Source organism: Diabrotica virgifera, chromosome 8, assembly GCF_917563875.1.
Source record: "Diabrotica virgifera virgifera chromosome 8, PGI_DIABVI_V3a".
Taxonomy (NCBI): domain Eukaryota; kingdom Metazoa; phylum Arthropoda; class Insecta; order Coleoptera; family Chrysomelidae; genus Diabrotica; species Diabrotica virgifera.
Genome location: NC_065450.1, coordinates 93,264,349 through 93,282,572, shown reverse-complemented (window position 1 = coordinate 93,282,572; position 18,224 = coordinate 93,264,349). Strand labels below are relative to the sequence as shown.

Here is an 18,224-nt window from a genome sequence, read left to right as displayed (position 1 = left end):
AATATTAGTAATCATGGAGCGTATGTAATACTTAAGCAAGTAGTTATTATAATATGGAACTGAACAAGTCTATGCCCCAAAAGATCATGAAGACGAAAGGATAGGAAAATTCTAACCAGTCATTAATTTAATCCTAAAAAATAAAAAATTCAATATATTATGTGACTTTATTACAAAAGTAAGAACATAAATGATTTTTTCTGTAACAGCAGTAGGAAAAAAAATAACAGTTATGACAAAGGATAAACACTGATATACCTACTATCCAAATTACAGAAAGTTGAAAAACACTAAAATGAACCTGAATGGCTTAACTCAAATAAAAAAACTATGTAAAACCAAAATAAATATCTTTATGTGGGTGACATGCAAACGGGAGTCAATCTAAGTAAATTTCGTATAGGAATTTATCATTGAGCAGTAATAGCAACAGTTTCAAAAATCTCAAAAATGAAACAACAAAACACTATCCAACATCAGAAGTTTACTACTTCTGCTCTGAAAGAAAAACCCGTATTCTGACATTAAAATGTTTGAATAGAAATGACAACAGTAATATTTCAAGCAAAAAAATATAGGACGATAAAATGAGAAACTAACAAAAATAAATTGAGAAGACATGAAACGAACAAAATAACTGAAAATAAGATCTTGATAGATGGCGATATAAAGAAAACACGGGAAATACATATCATGGAAGTACCCTTATTTTATTATTTATTTTATTTACCATTGATATTGCTCACCAGATTAATATCCTTATAGGTAATTTGCATGTTTGTGCTTATTTGTTTACGATTTTTTCTAGCCCTTCAACTGATGCGTTATCTTTCCTGATCCTCATATATTTAGTCCAGAAAGCCACTGCGCATCCGCTAGGAAAAATATTCTAATTCGGATTTTTTGCACAATCTTACTCAAAAAGGACTCCTTTTAACAAATTTGCATGTTGCCACAACCAAAAGGTGGTCAAAAATTTTTTAAACGTTTTTTTTTTTCGTTTTTTTCCTAAAATTATTTTTTTTGCACGGAAAAAAGTTTTTTTAGGTTTTTTGGATCATTCCAAATAGAAAAGGTCTTTAGTGACTTTTCTCTAAAAATGATAGTTTTTGACAAATAAGCGATTAAAAATTGAAAAATTGCGAAATCGGCTATTTTTAACCCTCAAAAACTATGTGAAACACTGAAAATTTGAATGTTGCCAAGGCAGGTTGATATTCTTTAAACATTGATTGATGAAATCCCGAAGAGTTTTTTGCAATACAATATTCAAAACTCCTTTGTTTTTTAATTGCTAATCAAGCGTGCGCGACACTATTTTCCACGCGACAGTATGGTGCAAATGAAAGGAATAAATTCGTTATTTCATAAACCGGCGACTTTAAGGATAAATCTCGAAACAGGTCGATTTTTATTTTTAAGTTATGATATTGTGGCATATATGGTATAATAGTGACGTCATCCGTCAAGGCGTGATGACGTAATCGATGATTTTTTTAAATGAGAATAGGGGTCGTGTGGTAGCTCATTTGAAAGGTTCTTCAATTCTCTATTCAGTAATGTAAACATTTACATAATTATTTATACAGGGTGTCCTTCTACTTCTTTTTTTGTCAAATAATTTAATTTAATAAAAAATTTTTGGACACCCTGTATAAATAATTATGTAAATGTTTATATTACTGAATAGATAATTAAAGAACCTTTCAAATGAGCTGGCACACGACCCCTAGTCTTATTTAAAAAAATCATAGATTACGTCATCACGTCCAGATGGATGACGTCACTAGTATACCATATATGCCACAATATCATAACTTAAAAATAAAAATCGACCTATTTCGGGATTTTTCCTTAAAGTTGCCGGTTTACGAAATAACGAATTTATTCCTTTCATTTGCACCATACTGTCGGTGGAAAATAGTGTCGCGCACTCTTGATTAGCAATTAAAAAACAAAGGAGTTTTGAATGTTATATTGCAAAAAACCCTTCGGGATTTCATCAATCAATGTTAAAAGAATATCCACCTACCTTGGTAACATTCAAATTTTCAGTTTTTTACATAGTTTTTGAGGGTAAAAGATGGCTGATTTCGCAATTTTTCAATTTTTAATCGCTTATTTGTCAAAAACTATCATTTTTAGAGAAAAGTCACTAAAGACCTTTTCTATTTGGAATGATCCAAAAAACCTAAAAAACTTTTTTCCATGCAAAAAAAATAATTTTAGGAAAAAAACAAAAAAAAAAACGTTTAAAACATTTTTGACCACATTTTGGTCCTGGCAACATGCAAATTTGTTAAAAGCAGTCCCTTTTGAGTAAGATTTTGCAAAAAATCCGAATTAGAATATTTTTCCTAGCGGATGCGCAGTGGCTTTCTGGACTAATTTAGGTTTCTTAATATTAGGATTCAGTCCATAACGCTGACTCACTTCTGTAACTTTATTGATTATGTCTTGTAAGCCTTCTAGCTAGACTATTAGCAAATGACGGTATCATTATAAACGACATAACAGAATTTGCAAGCAAAAAACCGTGGTGGTTCCAGTAATAATTACGTTTCTGAATCGCAAACCCTTACAGCATGTGTAATGGATCCAAAAAACGTTGTCCCCAAATTAAATGTTAAGAAACAAGAGTCTTCTACAAAACGAAAGATGTATAGCATTTACATTTACGTTAATTTTGGTAATTCTTACTTAAAAAACCATAAGAGAGAGGGTATAAACTATGCATGTAGTGGAAGAATGCGAACCCTCTCTATATTTATTATTAAGTATAGAACGATGGTAAATAATAATACGATTGCTTTAAAGCATATTTTAAGACCCAAAAATTTTGACGATCTCAAGTGCTCCAAGAGTTTTATATGTCAAAAATGAATAACCATTTTCAATTTCGTTGCAACGCGAAACTACAGGCGCATCATATTCTAGTCCAATCAGAGAGCGCTGCAAGCGCCTCTACAGGTTTCGAAACTTATTAGTCTCTCATCAGGAGGCACAAATGCTGCTCTCTCTGACCCAACTAGGACAAACCCCGGCGTGCAGTCACGAATTGCAACGAACGAAATGGTAGGGATGCCCTAGCGGCAACTGCTAGCAAAAGACTAAGTTTTCAAACTAATAGCAAATAAAACAACACCAAAAATGTTGCTCGACATCCTACCAGATTTAAAACAATGGGAACCTTCTCTGGTTATACCTTTGAGGCTTCTAAAATTTGCAAGCCATAACGGATGCTGAAACTAAGGAAGATGAGGGAATTTTTACAATTTATAATTCACGTCTCATCTTCTCAGCGAGGTAAAGTTCCAACGAGAATGTTCCCTTCGTTCTCCAATCAGAGTAAACATGTAAATCAAAAATTAATAAGCATTTTCAATTTCGTTGCAACACGAAACTACTTAGTCTTTAGTTTTATATGTATACAATGGTTTCAAAAAGACCTTCAGTTCTCCTACTCGTATTATCGCGTTGCACTTGGGTACGTACCTAAAACTATGTTGCTATGAACACCTCCATTTAATACTAAAAGAATCAGCTGATTTTACGTGTACAACAGAAAGACAAATACAGGAATTGGCCAAGGGCTATAAATACATAATTTGAAAACGTTGCTGACAAATCGTTGGAGTTTGGAAATTGCTTCTCTCGCTAACAAATATATTCAAGAACAAACATTGCCAAAGCTAGTACCACTAAGTGATATTAAAATATTTTGAGAAGAAAGTATTAAAATTGGTGTGAAGTGTCAGAAGACGTTTGAGAGCAATATTGATAATGTTGAAACATAAAAATTTAGTTAAATATGCTCTAGCATTAGCCATTATTTTTAACAGAAGACGAATAGGTGATGTTCAGTATTTAAAAATTCAGCAATCTAGTAACGAAAGATAAACGGATTTCAGTGATTTTGAAAATGTTTTAACTGAAGGAGAGAAGGCAATTACGAGAGGACAAAAAATTCCAGTGTGTTCTGGTAAAGGTTCTTGAGCTGTTGTTATTTTACTTCCAAAAAGGTTGCAAGGTTTCATAGAAACTTTAATAAAACATAGACATAAATACATGTCTGACGTCGTCCGACGTTAATAACTATATGTTTGCAGTTCCAGGCAGTAAGCTAAAATGGGACAAAGGGGATGTTTCAATCCGTAAATTGACAAGCAAAATGATTTTAACAAACTCTGAAGCTATATCAAGCAACAAATTACGCAAAAATATTGCAACAGTAGCACAAATTTTAAGTATGTCCAAAAATTAAACCTAAAGAATTTGTCAAGTTTATGGGGCATGACGAAAAAATGCATGATGAATGTTATGAATTACCTGCTGACATTTATCAAACGGTAAAATTGTCAAAACTTTTAATAGCAATGGAAAGGGATTCTCTTCCTTTAGAATATAAAGGAAAATCGCTTGAAGAACTAGATTTTCACCACGATTTAGAAATGCGGAAAAAAATAAAAAAATCAATCTTTAAAATACGAATATTAATTTTCCAAGTATTGCAGGTATGCAAAAAGTTAAAAAAAGTAAAGCGTTGGTTGCAAAAGATAACGTTCTGGCTCAAACAAGTAAAGAATTTAAAACGGACAGTGACAATAAGTACTATCCAAATAAAAAAACTACTCAAAGCATCAAAAAACCAAGCAAGGGAACATTCCGAATGCCATTCATATGTGCCTCCACAAAGAAGAAATATTAAAAACAAACCTTTTAAGAGAACACTTTTCAAATTATATTCAAGATGGCGTATATCCATCTAGATAAAAAGGTGAATTCCAATATTATAAAATCAAGAATTCAACATCTTATAAAAATAAAATATGTATGGCATATATAAGTTTTTATATGATGCTAAGTGAAAATATCGGAATATTTTTTTTTACTTTTTGTTACTATTTTTATAATTTTTTTTTATTCTTAGATATAATAAACATCTAACCAACGCCTCAATTAAAGGGTTTGACATTTAAACAAAACATAATGAAATCATTTTTGTAGACGAAAAATTTAAATAGGTACCTAAAAACCTAGTTTTGAGTTTTTCTCAAAATTTTTTGAGATCAGGATAAAAAGACCACTACACAAATTGTAGATTTTTTTATGCCCACATCTTTTGCGTTGAATTTTTTTAAACGATGCAATGTTTAGCCAGAAATTTCAGAAAACCATTTTCGCTCTTAAAACCACCCCACCTTCACCACCTTATGGATTATTTTCGTACACTTTGCTGTAAGAATACGTTTTGTTGGAACATTTTTACAGCTATGTATACTAGTTCACTGGTTTTTAATTAAAATTTTTAAATAAACCGTTGACACTTTTTTCTGTGAGATAGGTAATATGCTTACTGCAAATAATAAATTATATAGTTAAGAGCCTTTATAATTTTACTGTATAAGAGCAATAATTCACACAAAATAACTTGTCTTAGCTTAATTTATTGCAAAATACTAGCTTTGGAATATCTACTAATAAAAATTTTTTAAACATATAATCCAAACAAACCATGTTCATATCTTAAGCTTATTTAAAATATCAAAAATAACCATCCTTTATTTTTAATGTAAACAACAATAGAACACACAAATTCCCACTATTTCTTTACCTATATCCGTAATAAATACCTATACTACCTCTCGCTGTGCAGCAAAGTTCGACCCACTCAATCCTTTATTCATTTTCGAATATTTGGCAACGCCGTCTGAGGCAACAACGTACCGGTTTTCATTCTTAGTCATATATAGTTGTGAGGCGACAGCGCATTGGATTTAATCGTAAATTTATATATAAAATAAACATTTAAAATCGTTTCCCCTCTTTAGAGATTCTTAATTAGAAAGTTCCCCTCATTGTATATATGCATATATTTTTTGAAAAAAAGAACTACAAAAGGGTGAGGCGAGGTCGTCATAGTTTTCACCGCGAGGCGACAACGTACCTTTTATCGATATATATATATATATATATATATATATATATATATATATATATATATATATATATATATATATATATATATATATTAGAAAGCAACAATGACAGTACAATTGGAAGAAACCACAAAACCCATACCAATTAACAGATGAGTGCGACAGGGAGATTATTTCTCCTAAACTATTTACATTAGCACTGGAAGATGTTTTCAGAACAATGGAATGGACAAACATGGGAATAAACATAAATGGAAAGAAACTAAACCATCTAAGATATGCAGACGATGTAGTAGTAATAGCATCAAGTTTTGAAGGACTACAAACCATGCTAACTGAACTAGCAAATGAATCCGAACAAATAGGTCTAAAAATGAATTTTGCCAAAACAAAAACAATGACAAACACACAAGATAAGAGAAACGAAATACTAAACGACACCACAATAGAAGCGGTTAATGATTATATATATTTGGGACAGATAATAAAAATAAATAAGGAAAACCAAACAGCGGAGGTAAAAAGAAGGGTCAGATTAGCCTGGGCAGGATTTGGGAAATTAAAATGGGTCCTAAAGAATAAAAAAATACAACAATACTTAAAAACAAGAGTGTTCGACCAGTGCATACTCCCAATTCTCACATACGCATGCCAAACATGGACCTTGACCAAGGCAAACATGGATAAAATAATGAAGACACAAACAGCCATGGAGAGAGCAATGTTAGGAGTAAAATTAACAGACAAAAAGCAACATAACTGGGTAAGAAATAAAACAAAAGTCAAAGACGCAGGACAACATATAGCCAGGCTAAAATGGAGCTTCGCAGGTCATAACGCTAGGCAAACGGACAATAGGTGGAATACCACGATACATCAATGGAGACCATGGACAGGAAAGAGAGCAAGAGGACGACCCCGGATGAGGTGGGGAGACGACATTAAAAAGATAGGAGGAACGCACTGGAAACAGAAAGCGCAAAACATAAGCGAATGGAGGAAACTGGGGGAAGCCTATGTTCAAAATTGGACGAATTAAAGGGCAAAAGAAGAAGAAGAAGGTACTAAATTTACATGACTAATATGAACTCACTGGTCACGAGCCGGGTTCCAATCAATTTAGTTGGAACCATTGATTAATCGATCGCGACGTTTGTAATCGCGTACTAAGAGGTTACTTCCAACCAGTGGCGGCTCGTATAACTTTAGGAAGGTAGTGCCAGAATCCGGGCAGCTGCCTAAATTTTTTGTGGCGGTTTTACGATATGGTCAAAAAGGATATAAAATATAAATAGAGTATCACGATAAGCTGAATTTAATTGGGTTTTTATATTTAACTTACCAAGCATTGAAAAGCTAAAAACGTTATTCATGTGCACTTTAGATTTTTCATGGGATTTCAATTTCTCCCATATATGTACAAGATCATCGGTGCCTTTGTTTGACCAAGTCTCGTCACCTCCAAACAAAACGCATACAAAACAGAAGAGTTTATTAGTTTGTTCGCAACCACACAACCAGCTATTTTTATCATAAATAATTTTATTAAACTTACGACAGCGAAGTTTTTTTCCATTTCCACTTTGTTTTTCAATTTTTAAATCGGGTAAAGGCCGACCGAGTTCTTTAATTTGTAGTTTTTTTTTCTAACGAAAAACCACCAAAAGAGATTTTTAATATACTAATTTGATTCATTGTCAATAAATAAATTAAACGTAGAAAATAATCAAAATATTATTTTTATACCTACGACACCCACGATCACAACGCACTAACTAATAATTACAAATTAAAAAATATAGTAGAGTATAAACACAAATATACAATACAGTAGTAGACAATAAACACAATAGCGTCAAGCGAACGCGTAAAGAAACTAGAAATATGTAGATCTAAAACATTGTATCTTAAGATCCACTAACTTCCTTTTCGAGATTTCGAGCCTGGCACGGAGACTCCAATTTAAACGTATGTTAAAAGTGCAATACCGCTCTATCTCTGTCACTTACACAGGATGCTCATACAATCTTTCTCTTTTCTCACGAGCCACTATGCCGTTCGGCACTGGGATTTTTATGATTTTCATCCTTTATCCGGTCAGCTGTGGGTGGCCAGAGTCGGTAGATTTGCATTGCGCTACACAGTTGCCAGATTTGATATAATTTATAAAAATAAAGAAAAATATTCACAAAAAAAATAAACAGGCATTAAAATGTTTTTAAGATAAAAAATATGTTTCTGCATAGTTAGCAAGGTAGTGCCATGGCTCTATGGCACTACCTCACGGGCCGCCACTGCTTCCAACTCCAGTTTGGAGACCAGTCGACGTATGTGTGTGTAGATATTAATAACTTGATTCAGAATAATATTTATAATAATAATTCAGAATTGAGAAATCGCGTGCAGTCATGTACTGAATGATTGCTTCTTGTATTATAGTAACATTGTTGCCGTATTTTGATATTAGATACAATTTTGTTTTTCTTTTACAGATAAATGTCAAGGGGGCTTCCTTCGAAACGGAGCTGTTAAAATACATATTTTAACCGTCGTCCAAAATAATAATTTCGGACGCTCTCTCACAAAACAACCCCAAGTAATTAAGCTACAGACCCTATCGGCGTGTATAAGAACTATTTTTTTGCGGGAATCGTTCTTTCCTTCCGATAAGAGTGGTTTTCTTTAACTTCCGTCTTCAACCTTGACGAGTCAACAACTATAAGTACTTCTCATCTACGGTTTCCACGTCGTCCACGTGGAAAATTTACCGCTAAAATTCACCGGCTTTACTAAGCCAAGTAGACTATCGTGTGTGTAAACAGTGCGCGCTCGTGTGTTTTTAAAAAGTTCCCACACACCGCATATTTTCTTTCATGCGCCTAGTAGCACCTTTACAAAGATATCTGGTCAGATAGAAGAACAAAGAACCAGAACAAAATACAGAACAGGGCGAGTTTGTTTTTCTACCAGTATTTATCAATCAACGTGTACAAACTTTAGCCGGGAGAAGACCGCTTATTGCATAGTGTGCGCGTCTACAAACTTTCCTTTTTTTGAACCAGTTAAGCCTAGGAAATACTTTTCCGAGACTAAATTTCATTATTCTCTCTAATTAATTGTGTGGTATTTCAACTGGAGCGAACATTAGAATATTATTTTTATTTTGATTTTATTTTAGACTGGGATAACAGAATATATTTTTATTTTAAATAAACCTACGTTTTACTGAGTCTGTTCAGTGCTGCGCCAGCACGTGTTAGCGCATGTGTGCAAAGCATTTAATGGCGCCCAAAAATAAGCATTTTTTAAAAATCGTCTCGTTAAAATAATTTGAAAATGAACAATTATTTATTGTAATCAAACAAAAATACCTAAAAATTCTCATATATGCAACAGGAAAATAAACTAAGTTAAAATAATTAAGAAAAAATAAATCTTTGGCGTAACAACTTAAATAACTAAAGATACAGGTAGACTTAAAAATAAATATCTATTTCAGAAAAAAGTCACTTTTCGCGCCTTCCAGCATTTACCGGAATCAGACTGTAAATCTCAGACTTGAAGGTGAACACACCGAATAAGTGAACATCATGCGTGGAGTGAGGAAGGCTGTATTTTGTACAATCTAATTTTCAATCTCTACTCTGAAAGAATATTTATCGAAGCTTTGAACGAAACTGAAAAAGAAATTCCACTAAACGGGTACCTGTTAAATAACGTCAGGTATGCAGATGACACCATAAAATTTTCGGACAACCTAGAAGATCTACAAGAAGTCCTTATGAACACAATCACATATTACAGTCGATAATATGAACTCAATATAAAGGTAATGAACACACAGCTTATGATCATTAGCAAGAAAAAGGTAACACAAGGGCAACTCTAAATCAACAAAACCCTTCTAGAAAGAGTGACGCACACAATTACCTCGGCACTATAATAAATGAAGAATGGACTAACAACCAAAAAATAAGAGCGCGGCATTGGAAAAGCTAAATCCACCTTCAACCGTATGGCGGCCTTCAAGAGTCACAACCTCACTTTTTGTATAAAAGTAAGAATGCTGCGATGCTAGGTCTTCTCTGTCATTTTTTAAGGTGTTGAATCGTGAACGTTGAACAAAGATATGTGCACAAAATTGGATGTGTGATGTGGCTATACCGTAAAATTCTTAAAATCCCGTGGACTGACCAGGTCACAAATCAGAAGGTTTGCAGAGAAATGAAGAAGAACCGAGAGGTACTGACCAGTGACCACCATCAAAATGTCGAAGTTAGAATACTTTGTACACATTATGCCAAATTAATCCAGATATGTCCCACTACAAGCCATCGTGCAAGGAAAAATATTTGGAAAGCGGGGTCCACAAGCAAAAAACATTCTGGTTAAAATATCGCAGAACCTGGTTGAACACAACATCTGTGCAGTTTTTTCGCTCTGCATAGCGCGGATATAGCTAAGATAAATATTGCTATGATGATCGCCAACATTCGTCACTGATAGGCACATCAATAAGAAGAAATAGTTAATTTCTTTAAAAATATATATTTTAGAATTTTACAACCATCATTATTTAATTCTTTTAACAAAGGCTGAAGCTGTATAATTATTCATATACATAATTCTTTAAACAAATCATCTCCCTCTATAATATAGATGATCATTAAATCTGTTTTTTTTTCCAAATTTCTACACAACAGTTTTAATTGTGAGTTTTCTTTAGAGATTGTTGTTTTCTGAGAATTAACGTGACTTTCCAATCTGAAAATCTTTTATTTACTGAAATTAATGCTTGCTCGAGAACACAATGAAAGAAATTAACTTTGCATGACATCTTAGGATCCAAAATCGGTTCGTCTTTATGTTCGTAATGGCTAACTAACTGTGTGGCTGGTTGATAACTGGACTTTACATCCAGTTTCTCTGCAATTTCATTTGCTGTAGCAATAAGATCATTAAATTTGATATCTGTCCGAAACTCTAGCAACAACTGTTTTATCTCTTGTAAAGTTTTTAAGGCCAGCTGTATATTCATTGTTTTAAAGTTTTGCTAACGAAGTTAACTTTCATCAGAACTTGAGCATATGCATGTAAATGTTGATATTTTATCTCCTAAACATCTAGTTTGATAATTTCAATCACGATCTTTATCCTAATGCGTTATATCACATGAAGCATAATAAATTTCTGACAAATTTTTGTATAATGGCTTTAAACTTTAAAGCATCAATTCTGCTGGACCAGCGTGTATTAGATTAATGCATTAAAGCCAGACTTGCAAAGTGTTGTTTTATAATATCCCAACGTTTGGTAGAAGCTGAAAAAAATGTGTAGGTGTTATTTTGATTTGCCTAAAATTTTTGAGAAAACTCTAGTGGCGCCCCTTAATTGCTGCCGCCTGTGTGCGCCGCACACATTGCACACGTGGACGGCGCGGCCCTGAGTCTGTTGCCCGAAATAAGAAATAACTACCTATTACAATCTCATCCTTTCCCCTACAAAGGTGTTTCCCTATTGTGTAATCTCAAATGTCTTTTTAAAGTACCATAAGGTTTTTCTCGAGTGTGCACTCTCAAATGTCTTTTTAAAGAAGTTGCTTCACTAAACTGTTTAAAACAAATTTCACATTTGTATGGCTTTTCTCCACTATGTATTCTCAAATGGCCTTTCAAACAACATTTGAAAGTAAACTGCTTTAAACAAGTTTCACACTTGTATGGTTTTTCTCCAGTGTGTATTCTCGAATGTTTTTTAAACTCCCTGCTGTGTTTAAAACAAATTTCACACTTATGAGGTTTTTCTCCGGTGTGCATCGTCAAATGCCTTTTCAAATGACCTCGTTAAGCAAATGACCTCGTTTCAAATGACCCTTAAAACAAATTTCACATTTGTGGGGTCTTTCACCAGTGTGCACTCTCAAATGTAGTTTCAAATTACATTAAAACAGGTTTCACACGTGTACGGTTTTTCTCCGGCATGCACTCTCAAATGTCTTTTTAAACTATCTGCTTCACTAAACTGTTTAAAATAAATTTCACACTTATGAGGTTTTTCTTCGGTGTGCATCATCCAATGCCTTTTCAAATGACCTCGTTCTTTAAACTGCTTAAAACAAATTTCACATGTGTAGGGTCTGTCACCAATGTGCACTCTCAAATGTAGTTTCAAATTACATGCTTGACTAAACCTTTTAAAACAAATTTCACATTTGCCAGGTCTTCGTGCAGTTACTGCTTTCATATTTTTATTCAATGGTTTTCCTTCAGCGTGACGACCTGTATAGCTTCCTGTATGAGATGAATGTGCAGTTAATGTTTCCATACTTTTCATTTTGTTCTCCTCGTAGGAACAACCTAAAATATTTAAAAATTTACATTTTGAATAAGGGGTCTAGCCGGTTAAGTAGTGAAAAATGCCCCCAGCGATATTCCAAAAATAAAAATACCATCTTTTCTATGTAAAAATTATTCGACCAAAAATGTTTTAAGGCCCCTAGCCCCACCCATAACCTAAAAAAAATTCAAAAGGGGGTTTTCGGCAATATCTTCGGTTTGAATCGTCGCACAAACTGCTTTTTTCTTTCATTTTGTAGGGTTTTTTACTGCCTGCAGCATAGTACTTTTCAAAAATACCGAGTTTTCTCATGAATCGAAAAAAAAAAATGCATTTAAAAAGAATTGGACCGAAATTTTGGGCCTTCCCTCTTAATATGGAAGAAATCAACAGTTTTTTATGCCAATTGTTCGCAAATGACGGCCAGGTATATTATAATGTTGCCCGATATATACCTATTGTTCTACATCGCAGTTATTTAGTTTTAAGAATATAGAAAGTGAGTTCCATCTAGCGAATTGAGCTAATAGGAACTCACTGGTCACTAGCCAGTGGCCAACCGGGTTCCAACTAGTTGACTTGACACCAACCGGAGTTTTACGAGCTAGTGGTTTAAGCTAGCGAACTAAGCTAGTGGAAAGTCAATGGGGCTGATGACGAACTGAGTCGAAGCAGTGCCGTAACTACGATGTTAGGGGCCCCGAGGCAAATGTGATCTGGGGGCTCCCTGTCGGGGGGTCTGGGGGTTTACCCCTCAGCAGAAGGCGGGGTCCGGAAAAATCTTTTGATATTTAACCCCTTTTTTCTGATATTTAACCCCTTTACTTGATTTAAAACGCATTTTAATGCATTCTATGACTGAAGTTTCTGGTACATACCTACATATTGCTATTTTAGTTGACTAACACAAAAAAATGTTGAAATCACCTTATCTTTTATTCGTTTTAAAAAATTTAAAAGAAAAACAACAAAATAAACAGATAGTAAAACAAATGAAATGCGGTAAAATTTGATAAGGAAAAAATGGAAGAAAAATTGAAGGAGATCGGAAAATGTTAAAAAGGAGGAGACCGTCGGGAAGTAATTGAATACAGCTCCAATGAGAGCAGAATCCTATTTGACGAGGATATTAGAAAACGATATCCGGTACCTTCAGCAGTGACACTGCTGCGGCCACTGCTGCTGCTGCTGCCACTGAGCGGCCGTGGAGTAACGGCATAATCGCTGGCCTCATACGCCAGTGCACGTGGGTTCGAGCCCTGCCAAAGACAAACCATTTTCATTTCCAATAATGACACGAGCAATCTCACCGTGCCTCGGAGAGCACGTAAAGCCGTCGGTCCCTCTGGGCTAGTGTACATCGGCACTAGTTACTTGAAACAGGGTTAAAGATGTAAATGGCGCCGGAACAATCCGAAAGGATCTCCCCGGCAAAAATGCCATACGATATTATTATTATTAGCAGTGACACTCTTGAAGGAGAGTACCGTCACCACTGCTGTTAGATTTATTATGCTGTGGTACTGGTGGGGCTTATTCCAATTTGCTCATTCCATCTTACCCTTACTTTTCTTTTCATTATGTGGTACTGTTGTGTTTTTTGTATTCCATAGGGTACTTGATTGGATGATGATTATAGATTTGGTTTTTGTATGTTTATTTATTTACACACATGGATACATGATTTTAATGAATTTTTAGGTTATATCTGTCATGTCAAATTTCTTCTTCGCTTTCATGTCAAAATTCAGTTCTACCAACTACTGAGTATAAAACAAAACTAGTTACTAAAACATTAAAAAATAAAAATCCTAACATGGCCCCCCTTTGAAGGGAAACTTCAAAATACACAATGTAAAGTTCACAACATACAGTCACAGTTGTCTTTACTAATTTTCACTTGAAGAGGCTTCATCTTGAAGAGGTAGTGGATGTAGATGTCTCACAGATCGTTTTAAGACACCTTTTGTAGTGGACACAAGGGATACTCGGTGAATACCATCTGGACCAGGAATCAGCTGCAAAATTCGTCCTAGTTGCCATTTTTGTGGTGGTAAGTGGTCATTACGGATTAATCCCAGACCCCCAACTGAAAGTTTTGACTGTGGAGATTTCCATTTATATAATTGGTGGAGCTGGCTGATGTATTCTTTTGAAAATCGATTCCAAAATTGTTGTTGCAAACGTTGAACAGCTTGGAGTCTTGTGATTCTGTTTTCTGCTACTTCCAGTAAGTCTAAGGAAGGAAGAGAAGTAATAGGATGGCCCAAAAGGAAGTGGGACGGAGTCAGAGGCTCGTAATCATTTGGGTCATCTGAAATTGCATAGAGCGGTCTTGAATTTAAAATCCCTTCAATTTGAGTTATGAGAGTTAAAAACTCTTCATAGGTTAAAATAGAATTAAATAGAGTTCGTTTAAGATGATGTTTCATTGATTTAACTGACCGAAGTTAGGACTGTAAGGAGGAGAGAAATGCCAACTTATATTATTGCTAGTTGCATAATCTATTAATATATTATGATTATTTTGAATAAATGTGTACGATTCATTGAGTTCATTATATGCACCTTGAAATGTTTTACCATTATCAGAATAAATGTGGTTGGGTATTCCCCGACGTGAGACAAATCTTCGCAGACATGCTATAAAACATTCTGTTGTCATATCTGAGATGAGTTCAGGGTGAAGAGCTTTAGTTACAAAACATACAAACACACAAATGTAACCTTTTGTAGTTTTTGCACCTCTTCCCTTTCTGTCTTTTACGTTATATGGACATGCATAATCTATCCCAGTGACTTGAAATGGAAAAGATGGTGAAATTCTATTATTACGTAAGCTACCAATAGGGGCAATGGATGCAACTGGCTTGTGTCTAAAACACTGAATACAATTCTTGACAATTTTCTTGGCAAGAATTTTCCCCCAATAGGCCAATATTTTTGTCTGACTGTTGCCAAAAGTAATTGTGGCCCTGGATGTAATAAATAGTTATGTTTATGAATAAAAATTAGTTTAGTAAATGGATGATTTGAAGATATAAGGATAGGATGTTTAATATCTCTTTGTAAGTTAGTACATTTTAATCGTCCCCCTACACGAAGGATACCTTGCTCATCCAAAAATGGACACAAAGAAGATAATTTATGGTTATGGGGTAATGATTTATGAGATAAAAGAGTAAGTGTGTCATTAAATGAATCCTTTTGAGCTAGTTTGATTAATGTTAGCAGTGCTTGATCAACTTTCATTGCTTGTAATGGACCTAAGTGTCGATCATCCTTATTTTTTGAATTATAAATAAATCTTTTACAATATGCAATTTTTCTGACTAACTTTAAATAACTAGAAAACTTTGTAAATATTTCTAATGAATTGACAGAAATGTTTGAAAGAATTGTTGTAGAAATTCTTTTTAATTCTGGTAAGTTTGATTTGGATATGTTAAATGAATATTCAGGCCATTGACTGTTTGGTTCACATAAAAACTCTGGCCCTGTCCACCATATATGGTGGTATTTTAATTTGTTTGGTAGTATGCCTCTGGAGGCAACATCGGCAGGATTTGATTTTGTATTAATATAACTCCAATTTGAGATAGAGGTTAAATTTTGAATTTTTGCAACTCTATTGCCCACAAAAATTTCTAGAGAGTTTGGATCTTTTTTGAACCAACAGAGACCTGTGAATCAGACCAATAGTAAAATGGTATATCATTAGGAAGGTTGAATAGTGATGTTTTTACTTGGATAGATAATTGTGCCAGTAATAAGGCTGCAGATAATTCCAATCTTGGAATTGTTAATAACTTACGTGGTGCTACCTTGGTTTTTGAGCATAATAATTGTACATGAAATTCTCCTTGCGAATTTGAAATGCGTGCAAAAATGCATGCAGCATATGCATCACAAAAACCATGGATCTCTATCAATTTATACTCATTTTTTATAACATATCTAGGAATGGATAATTGATTTAATTCTGACAATTCAGTTCTAAACTGTTGCCATTGTAGAGATAGATCTTCTGGAATGGGTTTATCCCATTCCATGTTTAGTGACCATAATTTTTGGATCATTATTTTTCCTAGAATTATATAAGGGCTGATTAAACCTAATGGATCATAAATTTGTACTATATCTGAGAGTACTTGTCTTTTTGTAAGTGAACTTGTTAATGGATTAATATTATTATTAATTGAATACTTTAAAACATCTAATTGACTGTACCAGTAAATACCTAATGTTTTTGAAGCATCATTTTGTCCTAATTTTAATATGGCTAAGGAATCATCGTTACTGGAAATAGTTTGAAGAATATTTGGATTGTTAGCAGTCCATTTTCTAAGAGGAAATCCAGCAGAGTTTAGGATGAATGAAACTTCTTGACATGTTTGAATTAATTCAGACATACTATTAGAATCAGTGAGTAGATCATCTACATAAAAGTCTTTTAGAATTGTTTGTGATGCTAATAGAAATGAATTTATATGTTCTTGAGCTAATGTTTGTAAACATTTTATTGCTAAATATGGAGCTGAAGTTGTTCCATAAGTCACTGTATTTAGCTCATAAATGTAAAGGTCTTGTTCTGGATTATCTCTCCAAACAATTCTTTGCAATGACTTATGATCATTGTGAATTAAAATTTGTTTATACATTTTTGTAATGTCTGCAGAAACTACATATCTAAACATTCTAAATCTTAATAAAATACTGGTGATGTCATTTTGGTCTTTTAGACCAATGTATTGTAAAATCGTTTAATGAATAGCCTGTAGAAGAAGCACAGCTACCATCAAAAACTACACGTAGTTTTGTTGTGATACTTTCTTCTTTGAGAACACCATGATGTGGTAAATAATAGTATGTTTTATTGGGATCGTCTTGTGACATATCTATCTTAGTCATATGATCTAATGAAATATATTCTTTAATAAATTGTGAATATTAAATTTGAAAATTGTTGTTTTGATTAAATATTTTCTCTAGATTTATAAACCTGGTACATGCTGCATTGAATGAATCCCCTAATAGACCAGGAGATAGTTTTAACGATAACTTTACTATGAAACGACCTTCTTCATTTCTAGTAGTATTTCTGTGAAAATGATTTTCACAATCGGATTCATCTTTTGGCAAGACCGAATTTACAGGTACTTCTTCTAGTTCCCAAAATCTTTTTAATTGAGCATCTTCTAAATAAATTGTGTTTGCAAAATTGCATCTGGATAACGAAGTTGATACAGGACTTTTTCTTGAAACAACCCAGCCTAGTTTAGTATTTTGTAAAATAGGTAATCCGTTACCAAGATATATTTTTCCTTCTGTTAGAAGGTCCCAAAAAAGGTCTGCACCTATAAGCATATCAATATCTCCAGGTTCAAAAAATTGTTCATCTGATAATTGAATATTTTTAGGGATAATTAAGGATGGGTGGATTAGTTTTTCTGCAGGCATTTCACTGCATATGTTGGAAATTACGTAACATGAAATTGTTGTTTAATAATTATCAACTCTAGAAACAATAGTTAAATTGCATTTTTTTGATAGATGTGAAGTTACTTGATTAATTCCAACTATAGATAGTTTTGAATCTATTAAAGGTATGCCAATTTTGTTGCAAAACCCTTGTGATTAAATTATTTTGCGAACCACTGTCTAATAGAGTTCGACAGTAATGCTGGTTGCCTATAGTATCTTTCACATAAAAGCCTACAGTGGATAACAGAATTTGTGTATTTGAATCTTGAGGTTGTATGAATAAATTAGTAGATATTGGATTAATGGATTGTTCATGAATCAATGAATTATGTTTTCCATTGCATTTTTTACAAGGCCCTAAATAGCATGATTCAACCTTATGTCCTGTCCTCAGACAGTTTTCACACAACTGTAGTTGTGAAATTGATTCTTTTTTTTGAGTGACGTTTAGTTTTAAGAAGCCAG

The 18,224-nt window shown here is 33.6% G+C and overlaps 1 protein-coding gene across 4 annotated transcripts in view; it reads right to left on the bottom strand.

Annotated features, from left to right (window-relative positions):
* The window catches only part of LOC126890040 (zinc finger protein 235-like), an 88,664-nt gene that overhangs the window by 44,247 nt on the left and 26,193 nt on the right, over positions 1 to 18,224 (bottom strand). The window contains exon 2 of one of the 4 annotated variants that reach the window (XM_050658871.1): positions 11,845 to 12,295. The exons of 2 other annotated variants lie outside the window; for them this stretch is intronic. In XM_050658871.1, coding sequence (XP_050514828.1) covers positions 11,871 to 12,295 — 425 coding nt within the window. In that variant the 3' untranslated portion in view covers positions 11,845 to 11,870. Of the gene's footprint in view, positions 1 to 11,844; positions 12,296 to 13,898; positions 14,590 to 18,224 lie in introns of those variants that run through there. One more of the 4 variants, XM_050658869.1, reaches the window with a different exon arrangement.